Source organism: Heloderma suspectum, chromosome 5, assembly GCF_057233095.1.
Source record: "Heloderma suspectum isolate Gila_16-S chromosome 5, 16-S_ref, whole genome shotgun sequence".
Taxonomy (NCBI): Eukaryota; Metazoa; Chordata; class Lepidosauria; order Squamata; family Helodermatidae; genus Heloderma; species Heloderma suspectum.
In genome coordinates this window covers 61156202-61178334 of record NC_139462.1, presented here as the reverse complement: position 1 = coordinate 61178334, position 22133 = coordinate 61156202, and the positions used below count along the sequence as shown (strand labels likewise).

Sequence of the window (22133 nt, the reverse complement as noted above, 5' to 3'; positions counted from 1 at the left end):
ATTCAACATCACAGGAATTCAGGTCTATGCCCCAACCACTGATGCTGAAGAAGCTGAGGTTGATCGGTTCTATGAAGACGTACAACACCTTCTAGAACTAACACCAAAAAAAGATGTCCTCTTTCATCATAGGGGATTGGAATGCTAAAGTCGGAATTCAAGAAATCACTGGGATAACAGGCAAGCATGGCCTTGGTGTACAAAATGAAGCAGGACAAAAGCTAGTAGAGTTTTGCCAAGAGCACACGCTGCTCATAGCAAACACTCTTTTCCAACAGCACAAGAGACGACTCTACACATGGACATCACCAGATGGTCAATATCGAAATCAGATTAATTATGTCCTTTGCAGCCAAAGATGGAGAAGCTCTATACAGTCAGTAAAAACAAGACCTAGAGCTGACTGTGGCTCAGATCATGAGCTTCTTGTTGCAAAATTTCAGCTTAAATTGAAGAATGTAGGGAAAACCACTAAACCATCCAGGTATGACCTAAATCATATCCCTGATGAATATACAGTGGAGGTGAGGAATAGATTTCAGGGATTAGACCTGATAGACAGAGTGCCTGAGGAACTATGGACGGAGGTCCGTAACATTGTTCAGGAGGCAGCAACTCAATCAATCCCAAAGAAAAAGAAATGCAAGAAAGCCAAGTGGCTGTCTGATGAAGCTTTACAAGTAGCTGAGGAAAGAAGGGAAGCGAAAAGCAAGGGAGAAAGGGGAAGATATATCCAACTGAATGCAGATTTCCAGAGAATAGCAAGGAGAGACAAGAAGGCCTTCTTAAATGAACAATGCAAAGAAATCGAGGAAAACAACAGAATGGGAAAGACTAGAGATCTCTTCAAGAAAATTGGAGATCTCAAGGGAACGTTTTGTGCAAAGACGGGCATGATAAAGGACAAAGAAGGCAGGGACCTAACAGAAGCAGATGAGATTAAGAAGAGGTGGCAAGAATACACAGAAGAACTATACAGGAAAAATCTGAATGTCCCTGATAGCCATGATAGTGCGCTCACTGAACTTGAGCCAGACATCCTCGAGAGTGAAGTCCAGTGGGCCTTAGGAAGCATTAGTAACAACAAAGCTAGCGGAGATGACAGTCTTCCAGCTGAGCTATTTAAAATCCTAAAAGATGATGCTGTTAAAGTGCTGCACTCAATATGCCAACAAATCTGGAACACTCAACAGTGGCCACAAGACTGGAAAAGGTCAGTTTACATTCCAATTCCAAAGAAGGGCAACGCCAAAGAGTGTTCAAACTACCGCACAATTGCGCTCATTTCACATGCCAGCAAGGTGATGCTCAAAATCCTACAAGCTAGGCTTCAGCAGTATGCGAACCGAGAACTACCGGAAGTTCAAGCTGGGTTTCGAAGAGGCAGAGGAACTAGAGATCAAATCGCCAACGTTTGCTGGATCATGGAGAAAGCAAGAGAATTCCAGAAAAACGTCTATTTCTGCTTCATTGACTACGCTAAAGCCTTTGATTGTGTGGATCACAAGAAACTGTGGCAAATTCTGAAAGTGATGGGAGTACCAGACCACCTTACCTGTCTCCTGAGAAACCTGTAGGAGGGTCAGGAAGCAACAGTAAGAACCAGACATGGAACAACTGAGTGGTTCAAAATTGGGAAAGGAGTACGACAAGGCTGCATATTGTCACCCTGCTTATTTAACTTTTATGCAGAATACATCATGAGAAACGCCGGGTTGGATGAATCACACGTTGGAATTAAGATTGCCGGGAGAATTATCAACAACCTCCGATATGCAGACGATACCACCCTAATGGCAGAAAGCGAAGAGGATCTCAAGAGCCTGTTGTTGAGGGTGAAAGAGGAGAGTGCAAAAGCTGGTTTGAAACTCAACATTAAAAAAACGAAGATCATGGCATCTGGCCCCGTCACTTCCTGGCATATAGAAGGGGAAGAAATGGAAGCAGTGACAGATTTTACTTTCTTGGGCTCCAAGATCACCGCAGACGGTGACTGTAGCCATGAAATTAAAAGACGCTTGCTCCTTGGGAGCAAACCTAGCAAACCTAGATAGCATAGTAAGAAGCAGAGACATCACGTTGCCGACAAAGGTCCGTCTAATCAAAGCTATGGTTTTCCCAGTAGTAATGTATGGCTGTGAGAGCTGGACTATAAGGAAGGCTGAGCACCGAAGAATTGATGCTTTTGAACTGTGGTGCTGGAGAAGACTCTTACGAGTCCCCTGGACTGCAAGGAGGTCAAATCAGTCCATCCTAAAGGAAATCAACCCTGAGTGCTCATTGGAAGGACAGATACTGAAGCTGAAGCTCAAATATTTTGGCCACCTAAAGAGAAAACTCTCTGGAAAAGACTCTGATGCTGGGAAAGACTGAAGGCAAAAGGAGAAGGGGAAGGCAGAGGATGAGATGGCTAGATAGCATCACTGATGCAATGAATATGAACTTGAGCATACTCCGGGAGAGAGCGCAGGACAGGAAGGCCTGGCGTGCTATGGTCCATGGGGTCACGAAGAGTCGGGCATGACTGAACAACACACAGATATATTCTTGTAGTAATAGTATTACAAAGCTGGGAATTATTGGCCCATTTCTTGTACTTTATGATTAATGAAGGCTATGATTCTAAGCAAAGTTGCTTGAAAACAAAACACTTCATTGAAATCAAGGGGATTTTTCCATTCAGTTAAATATACATGTGTTGTCAGAGTCAAGACTCTATTATTTTTTTAAAAAAACAGAAATAATAACATTTGAAATAGTTTAAGCCACTCACACAGAAAAAGGAAGGGTTAATGATATTACCAGATACCAAACTTGGTTTTGTAGCCCTAATTGACAAAGGTTGTTTGAGTTTGTTACTCCAAGAAGATCAAGGCTGCGCACATGGTTCTTCCCCACCCCTATGTTATCTTCACAAGTACAACCTGGAGGTAGGTTAGATTAAGAGACAGTGACTGGCCCAAGGTCACTCTATGGGTGGGTTCACATATCATGGTAAGCCACTGTGCAAATAAGTCCTGCAAATATGAGTTTCATGAGCTTCCCCTCTTACACCTGTCCAAGTTGGTGGCCATCACTACATCTTGTGGAAGCAAATTTCATAGTTCAACTATGCACTGTGTGAAGAAGTACTTTTATCTGTCCTCAATCTCTCGCTATGGGAATTAATTGGGCGACCCTGGGTTCCAGTATTCTGAGAAAGGGAGAAAAGCTTCTCTCTATCCACTTTCTCCACACAATGCATAATTTTATACACCTTTATCATATCTCTCTTACTTGCCTTTTTTCTCAGCTAAAAAGCCCTGAGTGTTGTAACTTTTTCTCACTACAGGAGTTGCTCCAACCCCTTAATCATTTTGGTTGCCCTTTTCTGCACCTTTCTTAGCTCTACAATATCCTTTTGAGATGCAGTGACCAGAATTGTACACAGTATTCCAAGTGTGGTCAACCATAGATTTGAATAAAGGCATTATGATATTGGCAGTTTTAATTTTTTGATTGCTTTTGATTTTCAATGGGAGCCACCTCCTCATTGGTGCAATCATATGAGACCATTTTTGGAAGGAGGACTGCAGCTTACTTGTAGAGCATGTGCTTTGGAAGCAGAAAGTTCCAGGTTCAATCCCTGGCTTATCTTTTTTTCCTTTTTTTAAAGATAAGATAGCAAATGAAGGAAAAGACCTCTGTCTGAGACCCCAGAGACTTAATGCGAGTCAGACATTTTGGGGAAGAGCCATAGCTCAGTATAGTAAAGCACATGCTTTGCATGCAGAAGGTCACAGGTTCAGTCCCTGGCATCCCCAGGTAGAGTTGGGAAAGATCCTTGTTTGAAACTCTGGAGAACCGCTGCCACCGTAGACGATAGAGGGCTAGATGGATCGATGGTCTGACACAGTAAAAAGAAGCCTCCTGTGTTTCCTGTCTAATTGTGTGGCTTTTTCTGAATGAATTGTTGTTCAAACGAGAGGGAAGGCAAGGATTGGAAGACAAGATCCATACATGGAGTTTCCAGCACGATACCTCTCTTGGCATCCTCCAGGCTCCTTGCCCCTCTGGATTTTAATTTTATTTCTTAAGGTTTTTTATTTAAATTAACACAAATTTTTTTAATCTGGGAGGGTGGTATGCTGCAAAGTGAAGTTCTGCCCTCCACCGCCACCTTTATTTGGGTTCAGAATAGTGGTTTTTTTTTGGGGGGTAGCTCAGAACCCATCTTTGCCTCATACTTAAGTTCTTGGGCAAGTTACTTTTCTTAGGGCACAATCCTATGCATGTTTTGACAGAAAAAAATCTTACAACTCCCAATATTCCCCAGCCAGCACAGCTGGCTGGGGAATGCTGGGAATTGTAGGACTGTTTTCTGTCTAAATGTGGATAGGGTTGCGCCCTTATAGTCTCACAAGTTTGCCTGAGTATTTTGTGACTGGCCATGCCCACCATAGCAGCCAGTTTGGGAGAGTGGCCACAACGCTCAAAGTGTGTACACTGATCTAAAAAGATTGGGCACCACTGATCTGTACAGTGGTCTTTGCCCATGTGGTTGTTTCATTCACACATGCCCTGAGTGATGAGGGATTGCATCGCAAGAGAGTAGCTCAGACATGGCTGTGGGTATCTGGAAATGGGGCCTCAATTTTTTCCACTTGTACAGTGTTTTTTGATTCCTGGTGTCTTGACCTACTCATCTCACTTTTGCTACAACTTGTATATTTATGTTTCGTGGTGACTTTTACATATATTGCTCTTGGACCTTATGTTATTTCTCTATTGATTGTGCTTGGTGAAGCATATAGTTCAGACCTATTCCAGGCTGTTCATGCCTGATGGTTAACAATAGAAGCATGAATCTTACTCTGAAAAAATATTTTTTAAAATATAATATTTTGCATCTTGACAAATGTTGTATTTTTCTTCTTTGGAAAATGTCACACACACAAAAAGTGAAGGCTTTTTGGAAATAGTGGGTTGCTGAGAATATTTTGGGGCCTATATAAAGTCCTGTCCTTTATATGAATATTAGGAGTTTAAAAATTGAGCGTTCTTTAGAGTATTCTTCTGATGAATATGAATGGTAGGCTGTACTGTGTAAGGATCTGGGCAAGTGTTACACTGCTGACTACATGAGTAATGGTGAGTGGGACATGAGATAACATGCTCCTATCTTCCCACTATTTCTTATTTCTGGAGTGCAAATTTCTCCAGCCAGGCGTAACCACAGTTAGCCATTACAATGGTAGTGACATTAGCTATAGTTCAATCTAAACAGGGTTCCTGCTTAATCTGGAATCTGAAACCAATGTCAGATCAAATTACGCTGAATGAAGGTTAGAGGAATAAGTGGAAGGCGGGTGAAGATAACACAAGCTGCCTATTCCAGCTGGACTGCCCCTGTCCCCAGGCCATCTACCATCAATTGTCTTGTGGGAAGGATCCTGATGTTATATTTTAATATAGTTCATTGTGATTTTATTAATGTAGTCTAGGGAGCAATCCTATGGCCACTAGACAGCAGCTAGACTCCCATAGGATATCTGGCTTTCCAGGAACCGACCTCGGAGCCTGTGCTCCGAGGTCAGTTCCTGGAGAACCGACCTCCCCCCACCTCCACGCTGCCTCAGAGGCAGCGCAGAACAGCCCCATGCTGTTCCGGGGTGGCCGAAAAGGGGCGTTCCCAGAGGGCATTCGTGAGCGGGGAGGGTGGAAATGCCTGTACGACACATCCAATGTGTCGTACAGCAGCCTCCTCCCCCACTCTGCCCTCCTGCAGCTAGACAGCCACAATCAGCTGAAAATGCAGGGCAGGAGAAGTGCAGAGGGAACGATCTCCTGTGTGCTTCTCCTGCCCTGCACTGGATAGGCGGCCACCTCCGAGCTTGGAGGCAGCCACCTATCTGAATAGGGTTGCGCCCTAAATGTTACTTGTAATCCACCTTGGAAGGATTTGTGTTCCGAAAGGATATGACAGAATTAATTAATTAATTAATATTGGACACTATAGTTCAAATGGTAACACTGGTCAAATCAAGATAATTGCCTGTCAGATAATTGCCTGTATTGCTTCAGAGGCTTATTACTCAAGCCCTGGCAATCAGTCAATGGTGAATCAAAGAATTAGGTTGTAGTCCTATACACACTTATCTGGTAGCAAGTCCCACTGAATTCCATAGGGCTTGGCTCCAAGAAAATAGGCCTAGGATTGCACTATTAAAGAGCTAAACAATCCGTTCAGTGGGAAAGGAGCACAGGAGTATTGAGAGGGGACAGGTCCCAGGGAGGAACATCTGAATAACAAACAAACAAACAGGGAGCCAAAGGCAGAAAACAAATTATGACTGGAAGAGAAATAAAAACGTTTTTTGTTGATACACTTGAGGGGGTGTATCCTCAGCAGACACCCTTGGTTTATCAGGGCAAATACCGCCACTGTGCACACTTGGAGTTGTTTCTTTCTAAATATGTATAGGATTGCATCCTTAATTGTATATTTGCAACCTGCTCGAAACGTGCACAAAGTAGAGGGATTTGCCCCGACAAGCCAAGGGTTTCTGCCACTGTATGTCCCACTCACATGGCTGGCTGGGGAGTGCTGGGAGTTGTAGGACTTTTTTCTAAACATGTATAAGATTGCACCCTAAAACAGTACAAATTTTTATTTATTGAATTTATGAAATGCCTCAAATAAATTTCTCTATGCATTTTACAGTAAATCCTTGCTTTTTCAGACAGACCTTTTGGTATTAGTTTTTGCAAGTGGGACCTGCAACAAAATGTTGCAGTGTATTCCCCCCATCCTTAAAGGAGTGCTCCTGTTCAGGGTTCCAAACAGCCATTCCTTCCTAGCTGCTCTCTTCTTTCCCTTCTGTTTTTCATCTGTCACTCTACATCCATGGTTACTGAAAGTGTTCAGTAAAAACCCGCTCAGGTTTTTTAAAATTGCACTTCTGCAATCCTTGGGGTTCTCTCAGGCATGCTGAACTTCCTCTCTGGTTTCTCAGTGACCCTGTTTTGGCTGCAGTCTTACTGGCGCTCACCACCTGAAATTGCTAATAGATGGAGTGATAGATGAAGAAAAAAAGTTTGATCAAGTTGAATTAAAAGGATTTTTTAAAGTTATAGATTTGAAATTAGAGTGAATTATAAGTATGGATATACTTGATACAGAAACATCTTGCTTGTAAATGGCCAACTTTTACAATCTTTTGGATTAAACAGAGGAATTAGACAAAATGTCTCTCTTATTAGTTCCACTGGAAATAGAATGTTTAATGTTGTGTAGAAGTAAAAAAGAAATTAAGGGGATGTGAGCAGTGAACAGGAAAGCTGAGATGAGTTTATATGCAGATGATATTATACAAATCAGTGAAAATCTATTGAAACAGTTGGGGAAGACTGGAATCATTTAACAATTTGGGATGATGTGTGGTTATAAAATTAACAGAAATAAGTCAAAATTAATCATTTTGAATTTTGATGAGATATTGATGCATGAATTAAAAACTAGATATAGAATGTTCCCAGATCCCTGCTAAATATTTTGGACTATATTTGTCAGAGGATATGAAGCTCTTGATTGTGAATAACAATAAAAAAGAATATAGAAATTGGGAAAAAATTGAAGTTATCATGGTTTGGGAGGATTATTTGGACAAAGTATTGGAAAGCAAGAATGATTACTGATTGGAAGGAATGGATTTATATAAACGTGTATATATTAGAAATGGAAAAATTAACTAGTATTAGACATATTGATATTAATAATGGTGATGGACATTGGAGAAAGCTTATGGAAAGCTGGAATAATTATTATCAATGGATTGTATCCAGAGATAGATGAGCAGAACTCCGCTTCTGCAGTGGGGCTTTCTGGTATCCTCTCCCTTTCCCCCCACAGCCACCTGTACCCCTCCAAAGCACCACCTGGAATGGTGTGTGATGAGCCACAAAGGGCTGCAGAAGTACAGGTGAACTGGAAATATCCTCTCTGCATCCAAGGCAATATACAAATATTTATTACTTTATTACTTAGTATATTTTTGGTCACTTCTCCGCTCAATGAATGCTTGAGGTGATGTACAAATAAAAAGAATACAAAAGAATAAAATATAAAACAAGCTTGAAAAACTGCAATGCAATAAAATTAGAGATTAAAGTAAAATCAGAGAGCAGCATTAGCTATTAAAAGTTTGATGGAACACTGTTGTCTTCACCAGCCATCTAAAGTTCAAAGAGAGAGTTCTACAACCATGGTGCTGCTACACAAAAGCCCCTGTCTCAAATACCAACCAACTTCACTTCTCAAAGGGTTGGGAAGTGTAACAGGGCCTCAGGTGATGAATGCAAATTTTGGGCAGGCTTCTGTGGGAGGAAGTGGTCTTTCAGATATTCTCACCTCAAGCTGTTTAAGGGCACAATCTTATGCATATTTAGACAGAAAAAAAGTCATACAATTCCCAGCATTCCCTGGACAGCCATGTTTTCTGTCTAAACTTGCACAACATTGCACCCAAATCTTTATACATAAGAACCAGCATCTTGAATTGGTATCAGAAACAAAGCAGAAGCCAGTGCTGCTGTTCCAAGACCAGTATTATATGCCTGTAAAAGGTACATCAGATAACAATCTGGCCGCCATATTTTGCCCTAGCTGAAATTTTGGGACACTTTTCAAGAGCAGCCCCATGTAGAACCCATTTCAGTAATTAAACCTGAGATGATTACGGGCTTCTTCACACAGAGCTTTTATCCTGCTATTGAGATTGGTTATTCACGGAAGTCTGCGGGCCCTTTAAATGATGTCGTTAGCCTCCCATGCTAAATGACCTTTATTCCATTTTTTAAAAGATTGGCAATAATGAGCTATCAAATTACAGTGCTTGAGTTCCACTTCAGTTCCCCCATGAAAAGAAGAAAACCTGCAATAAGAGGAGCTAGACCAATGAAACATATGGAAGACTCAAATAAGGGGGAATGGGGTGGGGAGGAAGCACGTGTAAAGGGAGTTCATCGTGATCCTACCTTTAAAACAGAAGCAAAAAGCCCTGTTTTAAATGCAGGATTTTAGAGCATAGAGATGCTCTATGGCATAGATCACTGTGACCAGATCATGTTATATACTGTGATCTGGAAATCTAAACTTGATTTTTTTTCTTTTTTCCTTCCTATTGTTTTTTATCTGTGTTTTCTCTTCTCTACATGATATATGTATAACCATTATTAAAATAGTAGAAATGAAAAACACTTGAGAGTGAGAAAGAAAACACGATTGGAAGAATTATTGAATTATTGCTTGAAGAGAAAGAATGTGGCAAATTGAAACAGAAGACCCAAGTAATAGGGTAGGATATATGTATGAAATGCTATCATTGATCAGAATGAACATTGTTATATTTTTTTAACAGATCAGTTTCTAATAAACTCTTTGCATCTGTTGAAAGGCACCAAGTGCAAACCTGTTTCTTAAGATGTCTAGAAGGGAGGCGGGATGGGATATTAGCTGAGCAGAGAGAATGTTGCACATGCTGACTTGTATTACTGAATGCATTGCCTCTTCAGTTATTTAACATCTAGGCTTATTGAGAAAACATACCTCGCAGCGTATGTTTAAAACCTGAGGCATGATAACTTGAACTCTGTTCTTTCATTTGCTATTATCAAAATAAACAACTCACAGTATGTTGTTGTTGTTGAGTATAAAGAGAATGTGTCCTGTCAACAATTGTAAATGAATATGTTAAGATATTAACATTTCCCAGTGACTGTGAACATAAAACAGTTTTAAATAATGTGATGGATTAGGACACCCCTAATGTCTGTACAAAGCTTTTATTGTATATACAGCTATATATACGAGTACATCTGTTGTAATCTTAGTTATAGGAGGGTATCAGGTTTCTGACGTAGATATGATAGGGGTTCTCACCAGCTAATTTTTCACTAGGTAAAATCCAGTACTCTTTTAGAAAACATAAAAATGGCTCCTTTACAGTTCTGCAAAGATTTAATTTTGGAAATAAGATGGGACAGTCAGAATGCAGTCTTAAATAGATTTAACATCTATTTGGTGCTTTTCAATTTGGCATGCTCAGAGGAATGGCCTAATCTGAATGGAATTTCATAACTAATTACATCCATTTATATTAGTCTGTTAAGTGAAGCCAACTATTTTGTGTTTGAAAAAGTGGCTGCATTATTAGCTGGAATTCCTAGTACAGCAGGATTACATTTACTTAGAAGTCTTTCAGGGTGGAGTCTTCATACGTGAAAAATAGGTTGATGTTCCATCTAGGACTTTGTGCTAGATTGGGTGAATTAAGGAATTAAGAAAATGGTTGTGTAGCAGATGGAGTCTTTAAATAATACCTGCAGTGAGCACAGCTATCCTTCTGTGAATGGAAAAGGCTCTTCTGTGAATGGAGTGGCTCTGTTGGATCTCACACAATGCAAAGTTATCCATCTTTTCATCCTTTAGCAATTGTAATGTTTCCTATTCCAGAATAGTACTACTGAATATGAGAGTGCAAATATGGATCTTTAAAATTAGTGCATAGGAAGAAAGCTTGTCCTATTCATTTGAAGGCTGCTTGAGAATTTGATCTTCTGTTACTGTTCAGCCATCTAGATTATACCAGTCACATTAGTTTGATCATAACTGCTCCATTTACTGCTGTTTCTAAAACAAATACGCAGTAACATCATTGGATTGTATCCAATGATGGCTTTGTGATAGCATGTTTAGTGTGTTTGGAAAATGTACTTCCACTTGTTCAAGGCAGGGCACTCAGTTTCCACTGATTTCCACCCCCACCCCCCATCTGTGTGACTTTTCATATTAAAAAAAATAACCACACGTGTATCCTTTTGATTTGGAACTGGATCATGGTTAATGCCACAAGTTTTCTGTTTAAATTTCTAATGGTTAATGGCTATTTGTTGACGGGCTTTATGTATTAATCAGTCATTTGAAAGGAATATACTATATTTTCCGGGGCAGATTTCACAAATCAGTCCAACAAAAATAAGAGAAAAATAACTTAACCTTTTGAAAACTCTTAAACATATCAGTCGGTATATAATGAATGCCCTTTGTGTCAGGAGCGTCTTATCTAACCTGTGTGAAGAAGCATTCCAGGAGGGATTTCATTATTTCCTCTTCTAAACGCAAACATAGAGTTCCTGTATTTGCAGCATCTAATAATTGAACCAGGAGATGGATGGACATAATATACAGCAATGCTATGAAGTCTGAAACCCTATTCATGAGGGTTGTGGGCAGCTGTGGTCAAATATGGACAAGGAATCTTAGAATAACACTGCAGCAGAGCTGCAGTGGGTAGAAGGAAGGGGATCAGTGAAAATAGAATCTATCTTATTCATTCATTCATTCACTCATTCATTCATTCATTTCAGTTCTCTACCACCCAATAACTAACGCTCTCTGGGCAGGTCACAGAAATTAAAATGACAGGGTTCCACATAAAACAATATAAAATATGAAAACTTAAAACCACAATATAACAATACAACCAGAATAAAACCTAGCAGCAATGCAGAGATTAAAATACAGATTTAAAACACCACAGCTAAAAGCATAAGAAGCTAAAATACTGGGCAAATAAAAAGGTCTTCACCTGGTGCCAGAAGGAGTACAATGTAGGTGCCAGGCAAACCTCTCTAGAGAGCTCATTCCACAGCTAGGGTGCCACAGCAGAAAAGGCCCTCTTCCTGGAAGCCACCCACTACCAGGTTGCGGGGGCTCCTGGAGAAGGACCTCTGAGGATGATCTTGGGGTCTGGGCAAGCACATATGGGAGGAGGCGATCCTTCAGATAACCTGGCCCCAAGCTGTTTAGGGCTTTGAATGTTAATACCAGGACTTTGAATCAGGGCTGGAAATGGACTGAAAGCCAGGGCAGCTGGAAAAGTATTGGCATAATGTGATCTTATTGGCCAGTCCCTGTTAATAATCTTGCCGCCCTATTTTGGATTAGCTGAAGTTTCCGGACCATTTTCAAAGGTACCCCTACATATAGTGTGCGTGCGTGTGCATGTGCGTATACCCCCCCAAAAAACTATATGATATCATTGTGATATCTTTTAACCAGTAGAAGAGTAAATTAAATTTCTTTCTGTCATAATCCTTTTTTCCTACCCTGATCTGACATTTGCCTTTCAGGGTAAAATGGGGTGAGGGTATCAAAAGCATCCCTGAAAATTGAGTGTATTTTTCTTTGCCTTCACTGACGCACAAGATGTCTTTCTCATAATGTTGTCTTTTTTGAAAGAGGAAAAAATGCAGGCAACTTGTCATGAGGAGCTTACAACATCTGTCATCCCTAGGAGGCACATATTAAGCTGACAGAGGCCTTGTGTCTCTGTAGCATAAGAATCACAGGTCTTATTAACCATAGTAATTCTGTAAAAGAGGTATAACTCATTTAATAAGAGGTATACAGCTGCATCTGTGCAAATTTGAGTGTATTTCTACTGGCAGTTTCACCAAGATAATAGCATGTGGTGATTTGCAAAATACTGGGTGTTTTTGTCCTTTTGTTAAAAATGCAGATGTTGAACATTTTGTATTGGGTTACATGCAGTGCCTGTTCTTTAGTATTTTACCCTGTTGAAGAAGAATTAGAAAAGGCTTCAAACTAGTACTTTGTATGCTTAAACATTCCTACTCCTAATTTACGTTGTTTGAGAATATGTGCAGATAACATGCCAGTGTTTTAACCAATAGTTTGGATAATTACGATTTCATTTTAAAGAAATATTTTAAGTCATCCCTACTCTGCTCCATACTCTTCTAAGCTAATAAAAATTTGACATTGTGGAAAAACCAAGTAAGTTTTCCTGCCTACGTTTCACTTATTACAACTTTGAGACTTGGGTCTATGCAACTCCCTGCCACAAGTCTGTCTCAACTATAAATCTTTAACTGCTGCCACCAAAAATTACCTTCTGTACCTTTTAGACACCCAGTAGACTGGTTCCTGTGGTGTAGGCATGGGACTGACACCACCACTAGAGACGAGCTGAATAAAATCAAGATGTTCACTAGGGGAAGTGAGCTTTCCCCAGCTAAAGAAGATCTCGATAGCTTTTCCCTCAGACCAGATTTCCCTAAATTCCACCCCAGCATATCACACGTAACCAGGAACAGAGTCTTCCTCTGCCTCCAGCTCTTTCTGCTGCTTCTGGCTTCTAGGATGATTCAGTTTCAGGGACTATTTGCTGGAGTTCCCTCTGGCCAGGCCTCTGCCTGAAACCTTCTGGTGCTGGGCTCTGCTTCCTGCTTGAAGCTTCACCACAACCTCCTGCTGTCCTCAGATTCCAGTCTCCCACCCCACAAAAATGCTCTCCCACACTGGCTTTCTCCTTTCCGCAGCTCTGGGTTCTCCCTTCAGCCGCCAGCTCTCTTCCTCAGTTCTAGTCTTCCACTGCTTTCCTCAACCAACAACCAGTGACTAACTCCAGCGTCACCCACTGTCTCCAAGTGAGCTTTTCTTTAAATCTCCTAGCCAGAGCCTCTGACCAATCATGCTTGTTATTGAACTTTTAATTGCCACCAATCACATTCGTTGACCTTCCTGACCAATGCAAACAAAGGTAGCATTCCCACCCTAGTCATTTTAAAACTATCAGTTTTGAAGCCTCTCGTCCATAGAAACCGTAACCAAGGCAGTCACTACTGCCTTATGTCCAGTACATAGTAGCAAAGCTAGAATTCTGGCCTTCTTAGTTACATTATAACTTCACTTAGAGGCCACTCAGTACAAAAACATAACCTACATATTACTGTTGTAAAGTGAGCATACACACACAGGTTTTCCCCTGGCTTCTTTACAACACATGGTTGGATGAATATATGCTGTTTCAAACACTATTATGTATGCTGCATGTTCACAATCCCGTGTTTCACTTATAAGTCTTTATTGTATTTTCATTCTACTTTATAATTCAGTTTTTTTCAAGGCTGCTTACAACCAATAAAATAAAATAACATTAAAATGAGCCTTAATACAAGCAGCAGCTAAGCAGTAAAAACACAGTAAATGCTAATACAAGGGAGTGCGGAAGGGATCTTGCAAGGGAAAATCAGTGAGCAAGTAGGGATGCTTAGCCCTTCTCATAACTACTGTTTTTCCCATTCAAGTATCCCACCATGTCATTTTAAATTGATTTTTTTCACTGGTGCTGAGGTCTGTACCGGGATGAAAGTCCAGCTAAGGGGGAAATAATGTGTGCAGGGAGGCATTTGCAGAGAAGAATCACAGATATGGGTTGTACATCACTCCTTCCCACTCAACCTGTTCTGTAAATGCCTGTCTTGCTTCTATATCCGCATTACCTTGGCAAGTGCAGGATTGGAACAGATGCATTCCACAATACTAGTTCAGCCTTTAATCTGTAAGATGTGAAGCAGCCATAAGAATCAAATAAAGACAAGTAGAGTGTTTTTATGAAACCACCAGAACCATAAAATTGAAAATAATGTTATGTATATTAGGTGTGTGAGTGTATTTACATTACTTATTTAAAGAATTCTGTGCTTCTTCTGGATTACATATTCTGTATGGTGATATTTATTTTATTCATTGAATTTTAGGAGGAAACAAGTTGAAGAGCCAACCTTTCCGTTTGAACTGGGCTTGGATTTCTCTGGAAAAGGAGTATTATATTGTAGATGAGGACTCCAGGGCTCTAGAGGTAACTCTCAAGCGCAGAGGATACCTGGGGGAGACATCATTTGTTAGTGAGTATGGCTTTAATTTATCTGAATATTAGGAATGAAACCATGCGACTTTGTTACCCAAACTGTGCAATTTGTAACTGCTCTGGGAAAATGATTAAAGGGCTGTATAAAAAGCCGTTAAATAAATAAACCTGTTTAGTGCGTGATATCACACCAATTACCATAATGGGAATATTTTAAAAATTGCCTTCTGCTTGGTTGTTTTGTCTGCATTGGTTATTTCCACACATGCTTCCAGTTTACTACAGTAGAGTGGCTTTAACATGGCTCCAAAAAAAAAGGGCAGTATCCAATAGGGGTGCTGAGCATGCTCCCCAGCTCCAGTGCACGTGCACTAGCCCCACCAGTCCCTGTGCATTGCAGCCCCTACTGCTTATGGGGCAAAGTCACGCTTCCAGGGGCAAGCCTGTTCCCAGAAGGGTCAGGTTGTCCCCCTTCCGGGAATGGGCATTTTTGCTGTTTCCAGGGTTTACTTTGCTGCTGCACATACACCGGGGCTGGCAGGGCCAGCATGGTTACACCAGCACCAGGGAGCATGCTCAGCATCCCTATTGGATGCTGCTTCATAAATGCACAAGTTTATGCGTAGTTTCACGATCACAGACTGCTGGTACTGGGCTGTCTTGGGAAATTACTTGCTTTTCATTTAGATTTTTCAGGAAATATATTTACATATATTTAGTCAAATGATTCATTGATTTCATTGGTTAATGCACCAATTTGTATTGGCAGAGAAATCTTTCTAACCTAGGAATGATGTTACTTAAGAATATTTGCGTACTATCAACTTGAGGCTGTTCTACCCCCTTGTGAGTTATATGACCTCTTTAAAAAGAGAGCTTTGGCTATTGGGCAGCATAGAAATTAAATAGATAGATAGATAGATAGATAGATAGATAGATTGATTAAATAAAAACTGATGCAATGACTATTGTCTGTAAGCAGTCATAATTCATAGTGAATAAGAGACACAGTGTCATTACTGACATGTTTGTAGCAAGCTAATTGTTAATGTTTAATGTTTCACAAAACTCAGTGAGCTTTTCCAGCTTGAGCAAAATGTCTTGACTGCCTTTGTTTAACTGTGACTCAGTGAATTCCTCTAAGAAACAGAGCAAACTAAGTCAATAAGAACCACTGAAGTTTCTTTATCAGATGCTTTTCACAAGTATTGAGATAAATGTGAAGTGGAACATTCTAGTCTGTCACTGAAAAGTGCATGGGGCAAGCAAAGCTTTCAAAACACTTTTGTTGTTAAGGCTCAAGGTGCAAAACTGTGGCATTTAGGTTAACATTTTTAGTGTATGAATATGTAGACATGCCTTTATTGACATAAATTTCAGAAAATCGATTGACTTCAACTGTGGTAAAAGTCCATGTCTGTCAAATAAGCATATCTCTGTGGCTCAACTATGCTACAGCTTTGGTTCCCAAATCCTTTTTCTAAGAGGGAAATGAGACTTTGAACATTTCTATATGAGGCTTTTATTACATGCTCATGATTGGTCATTCATGGAACTTTGTGGGTCCTTTACATGAGGTCAACCTCGAGGGTGTCTCTCGTGCTTTCTGACCTTTATCCCACTTTTAAAAAGATTGGAGATAACCTGATAACGAATGTTAATCCAATATATCAGCTGTGTGTAACTGCGCAGTTACGCTATAACCACAGCACCACCTAGTGGCTGTAAATTGAAACATATAGAACTTGCCAAGAAAGGAATTCCCAGATTCAAAGCACATGTCCACTCTTGTAAAGGAGCCTATCCTAATCCTGCAAAGAATCCAGAAGCAGAAGCCCTGGTAAGGATGTGGGATTTTAACTTTATGTAACAAAGCTCTTTATAGGTAAACAAAGGGATTCCAGTCTTACATTTGCCTTGCAATGCTATTGTCAGGACTGGACAACAGTTACAGGAGAGAATTAGTATGAAGGAAGAGGTGTTTAATGCTTCTGCATCTACTGATTATCCACCACAGATGGCCACCCATACCCCCAGCAGTTTGTCCTTCCCTCCTCCCAGCTGGGCTCCAAAGCCAGAAATAAAATGACCTTGGGGGGTATACACAAAAGAGAGTTGGTGGGCATAGAAATATCCCTTCTTACTAATCCTCTCCTGTATATCCCCTCACCATTCCTCTTTTCTCAGCAGAATCAGAGTTGGGACAATACATTTGTTGACATAACATCTGGTTGGTTCTAAGAGGTTGGTCACTTGAGAATGTACTATGTATTTAGAATCAACCTTCTTACATGTAATTTGGTATTTGTTGCCAGTTGCTCCTCATGAAGCTTTGGTTCCAACCCAAGTCCACTATCTTTTTCTGGGGCAGGGGAACTGCTCTAGGGAAGCAGGATCACAGCAAATAGTATTGTTCCTTAATATTCATATGTTATCCACACGTATATTGAATGTGTGTCTCCAGGGCAGTGGGGTGGGGTGGGGGGCAGCAACAGGTTCCACTCCACTGTCTGTGCATTGTAAGAGTCTTCAACATGTGTCTGCTTGTACAAACCTGAAAAAGGGGGCATTCCCAATAACATGGAGCCTTGCCACAAAGTATATGCAGGGGCACACATTGCAGATGTGTCTTTCAACCTGTTTAGGGGAGTGGAGCTGCCATCATCCACTGAGCATATACCTGGATAATATATGCAGAAGGCTTAAGTTTACATACAAATTGGTATCAACTGTTTCTCCAAATAGTATATGAGCTTGTGGATGCTAAGGGTGAAAGAAATTTTAAAATGTAAAAAGATTTATTGGAAATTTTTAAAAATCAAATTCTGTGAGCCAATTTTCAGTGAGTAGACAAGCCATAAGAGCCTAAGGTTGATTCCAAGAATGTAGGATTGTTATGTGTTTACTTGGCTGGAGGGTCTCATTGGATCTCAGTTCTATCTGTGTACAACTGAAATCTCTCTTAAGTCAGCACTAAACTACTTGTTTCCTGTAGCACCATTATTCTTCATGTTTTTTCATGCTAAGAAGGAACAAGTAGTTTCAGAGCTTGATTGAAAGACTGGTAGGGAGAGGGGCTCCTTAAAGCTTTCCTTGCCAGCCATTTGTCCACTCAGAATAGCCCCTCCCAATAGATGCTTGCTTACCCATAGGGGAAGAAAGACAGGGGGTGGAATTCAGGAAGGCCTGACATACCTAGTTGTTTTAAAGTTGTCCAACCTATGGAGCTATTGGGGTCTCAGTATTTCACCATTTACCTGTGTTAGGTTAACATAGGGTTGGTGGGTCAGTGGACATATTTGGGATTCTGACAGTGTGTCATATGTGCGCCCACAAAATGGCTGCTATGTGCGGGCTTGCCCATTCATAAAATGGCTGCCATAGTGGACATGGGTGGTCACAAAAGACTCATTTCCTAGCAGGAAAAAAGAAAAGTAACTTGCCCAAGAACCCAGGTACAAGGCATAGGTGGGGTCTGAGCTTCAAAACACAAACCACTCTTTCGACACCCCCCCCTTCTGAAAGGAAGTACTTTGCTTTGCAGCATGCCAATGTCCCACTTAAAAAAATAATTGATTTTTAAAATCTCAAGAAATAAATTTAAAGTTAAGAAGGGCAGCGAGTCTTGCGGATGCCAAGAGGGGTGTCCATAGACAAACTGGTGCCAGAGGCACCACGTTGGAGACTCCAGTGTTGATAGAAAGTAATAGAAATATTTAGGGAATTAAATTTTACTAATGTACTCCCCCTGTTTTTCTATTCCATCTTTTAAAGACAGGATAGAATGAAATATCTATTTTACAATTGCTTTATTCCTTGATAATATGTTGCATATTTGCTTGTTGCATATTTGCAGAAAAATTAAGTTTTCTGACTTAATGTGTAGTCTGTGGATGAGATCATGTGCTTGTGTTATTGGCTCTGCACATATTTCTAGTTCTTGTTTTGTGCTTGTGGCACATTGCATTAGTTTGGATTATGGGAGATTGATAATGGCCTGCCTTCTTCCTGAGTTAGAATTCCATGCCTGGAAAAGACATTATGTAAGCTAGCCTTGCCCAACCTGGTGTCTCCTAGATGTTTTGGCATCAGCCCCAGCCATCATGACCAATGGTTAGGAATCCTAGGAGTTGTAGGGCTTCTCTACACCAGGCTTTTATCCTGAGATCGAGATTGATTACTCATGGAAGTTTGTGGGTCCTTTACATGACATTGTTAACACCCAGGGCCTCACCTGCACTTTGTGACCGTTTCTGTGGCTTTATTTGTAATGGGGGAAATGCACCATTTTAAAATGGCGGTTTGACACTCTGTAATTACAGAGTTGCACTATAACCACTGCTATACCACACCGCCATCTAGTGGCTGTATAATGAAATATATACACTTGCAGAGGAAGGAAGTACCTGGGGGGAGGGGAGGAAGCACATATAAAGGGCTGATTTTAATCCCACAAAGATCTGGAAGCAGAGGCCCCAGTAAAGTTGTGGGCTAAAAAGCTTGGTGTAGAGTAGCCTGTAATCCAAAACATCTGGAGGGCACCACATTGTGGAAGCTTCTGTAAGGCATAGTAAAGCACACAGTTAACAACAAAAAAGGAAGCAATGCTCTCTAATGTACTTACCTTTGCACAGCCTAGAAAAATTCCCAGCAAGAGTGGAGTAAATAGCTGGTACCTCATTAGCAATAAGAGGCATCATAGAAAGAAAACAGTAAATCAGAAAATGTTCCCTCTTCTCATCAATCATGTTAATGCTTAAAAAAAAACCAGCTGTTAACCGAATAAATATTTAAGAACAGTCCTGGTAGAGCAGAGGCTTAATACCAAATTGTGCTTTCCTGAGGATTACATCAAGCACTTCTAAATAGGTCCAAGAACTGGGGGTCGTAATGTGGAATGGTTTCACATCTCACAGCTCTCAGGAGCTTCTTGCAGGATATCAAGTTCTCTTGGACGTGGGTATGGGTTTCAGCATACCAAAGGTTTATTATCCTTGCTCAGAAAGGTAAAGTTTCCCAACTGATGGTGTCAAACCATAAATTAAGCAAAAATAGTTTACTTATTTAAGGTGAAGCTGAGTAGAAACATTAGACATTAACAAACTCAAAATCTAGCTCCATAGATGTTAAGTAAACTCAAACTGTATTCACTTTTCTCTTTGTTTAAAATTATACTCGAGAGTGAAATTACATTTTTTTTCACCTACAAGTCAGAATTGAAACAGCTATTGAAAACGTAAATGAAATAGCATTCCTATGTGTTAAAAGTGTTGGCAGAAGTGAGTATGGTACCCTCTCACTTTGGTTTTAAGAAATGATTTCAGCCTTTTGACTCTTACATGGATTTTAAGGCACCAGATAGCTTTTAATACCTGCATTGCCAGTAATAGAGCTAGCTCTTTAGGCCCATTTTAAATATTGGTAAATTAAAACATCACAGATATTACACGAATAGAATTGAGAACCACTGAAATCTCAGATTGCTTTTGGATGATCATAATAGGAATGTTAAGCTGCATCTGAAGTCAATCTTTAGTTTTCAAACTGAATCAAAAGTTTGCTTACATAATACAAGAACACATGCACACACACAAACACACTATTATCTTTGCCTCCCAAGAATTTCCATTAATGTGTTACCATTAGGGCTTGAGACTGAACAAAGATTTTATATTCTCACAAATTGCATCCATTTTTGCTTTTTTGTCAGTTACTTCTTAATGGAAGCAGAGAAGGAGGTTAAACCTATATTCAAATCATCTTCCAGAAGCTGGGCAGGTGAAACATTCCACACTTAAAGTTCATGTAAAGATAGCGGTGAAGATGAATTGAAATCCTCAGAAATGTGCATGGGATGAATCTCTTCTTTAACATTCCAGATAATGATTGCTTTTCAGCAGATTATCATCTTCATTAAATATGAATTTTGGAGAGAGTATATGTTTTCCGCCAACTGGGTATGCAACCCCCACAGATTTAATATCCAATGACAGTGAATATGAATTCTGATTTTCCAAAATCACATGGCATGGTGATGCTTGTAGTTAGGTGAGAAAGGTTCAGCCAACCTAAATTTGAAATAACTGCCCAGAATACATGTAACTGACTAGGAGTAAGTTTTCCCGAGGTAAAATTTGCCTGCCTACTTATATTCCACTTACTGATTGTACTAATCTCAATACTGTAGTCTCTGGGGATGTTCCCAGATTGTGTCATGTGCTCTCACTGTATCTCTGGTTACTTGAATGAGATCAGCCTTGCTTAATGGATCCTATTAGTTTTGCAGGAATACAATTTTACTGCCCTTCAATCATTTTGACCCCTATACAGAGCAATAGAAATGTTTCTTTTAAAACTTCTCAGAGGGAGATTACTTGTGTATATGAGACAGATAGATAGATAAATAGATAGGGAGTTTTTCTAGTATTTCAAATATGAAATCTTTTTTTCTTGAAGCAATTCCTTTGGAGGGAGGAAAAGCCAAAATTTCTTACTCCTTTATTTTTGTTTCTTCCAAATATTTGCTCAGGCATTGGGACTAAAGATGGAACAGCTGAAAAGGATAAAGATTTCAAAGGGAAAGCCCAGAAACAAGTTCAATTCAACCCAGGACAAACCATGGCTACTTGGCGAGTAAGGATAATAGTAGATAACGAATATGAGGAATCAGAGGTTTTCCAGATTATTTTATCAGATCCAGTTATGGCCGCCCTAGAATTTCCAGAAAGAGCCACAGTGGAAATTGTGGATCCAGGTGATGGTAAGTGATCTTTGTCTGCTTATCTGTTTCCACTTCATTATTTTTTTCCTTGCAAATGCTCTCATAATCCTGTTCCCATTGATTGCAGCAGAGCTCCAAGTAACAATACAAATAGTAATCCCACTAACCTTAAATTGTTTTAGTTAATGTTGAATTTATATATTTAATTACTCTTCCACTCTTTCCCAGAATCAACTGTGTACATTCCTGGATCAGAGTACAGAATAGAAGAAGATGTTGGTGAGCTGCTAATTCCTGTCAGGAGATCTGGAGATGTTAGCCATGAATTAATGGTCATTTGTTCCACACATCAAGGTAAGGTGTTCCTTGCTACACTTTGCCTAGTGTCAGCTGCAGTAGGGCCTCTAAATACTGTCTAGACCAGGGGTGGACAGCTTCCGGAGATCTGGGCCATTTTTGACCACTGGCACAGGTCGTCCAAAACACCCCTCCCTGAAATCTCTAGTTTGCTCTGTAGTGTTACAGAGTGCTACACTGGTTACATTTAGCTTGTCTACGACCTAGATTTAACCTTTTGGGTGCTCCATAGCAGCTACAGAACACCCAAAAGGCCAAACTTAGCTTGCAAACAAGCTAAACGTGGGCTTTAGGCACGCGGTAGCTGCGACAGATGCCATTTTTCTGACTTCTTTTCTTTA

At 40.2% G+C, this 22133-nt stretch overlaps 1 protein-coding gene across 1 annotated transcript in view; it reads left to right on the top strand.

The window, feature by feature from the left end:
- The window catches only part of FREM3 (FRAS1 related extracellular matrix 3), a 124477-nt gene that overhangs the window by 34031 nt on the left and 68313 nt on the right, over positions 1-22133 (top strand). The window contains exons 3-5 of the mRNA XM_084856167.1: positions 14605-14751; positions 21244-21474; positions 21664-21789. Coding sequence (XP_084712293.1) covers positions 14605-14751; positions 21244-21474; positions 21664-21789 — 504 coding nt within the window. The remainder of the gene's footprint in view (positions 1-14604; positions 14752-21243; positions 21475-21663; positions 21790-22133) is intronic.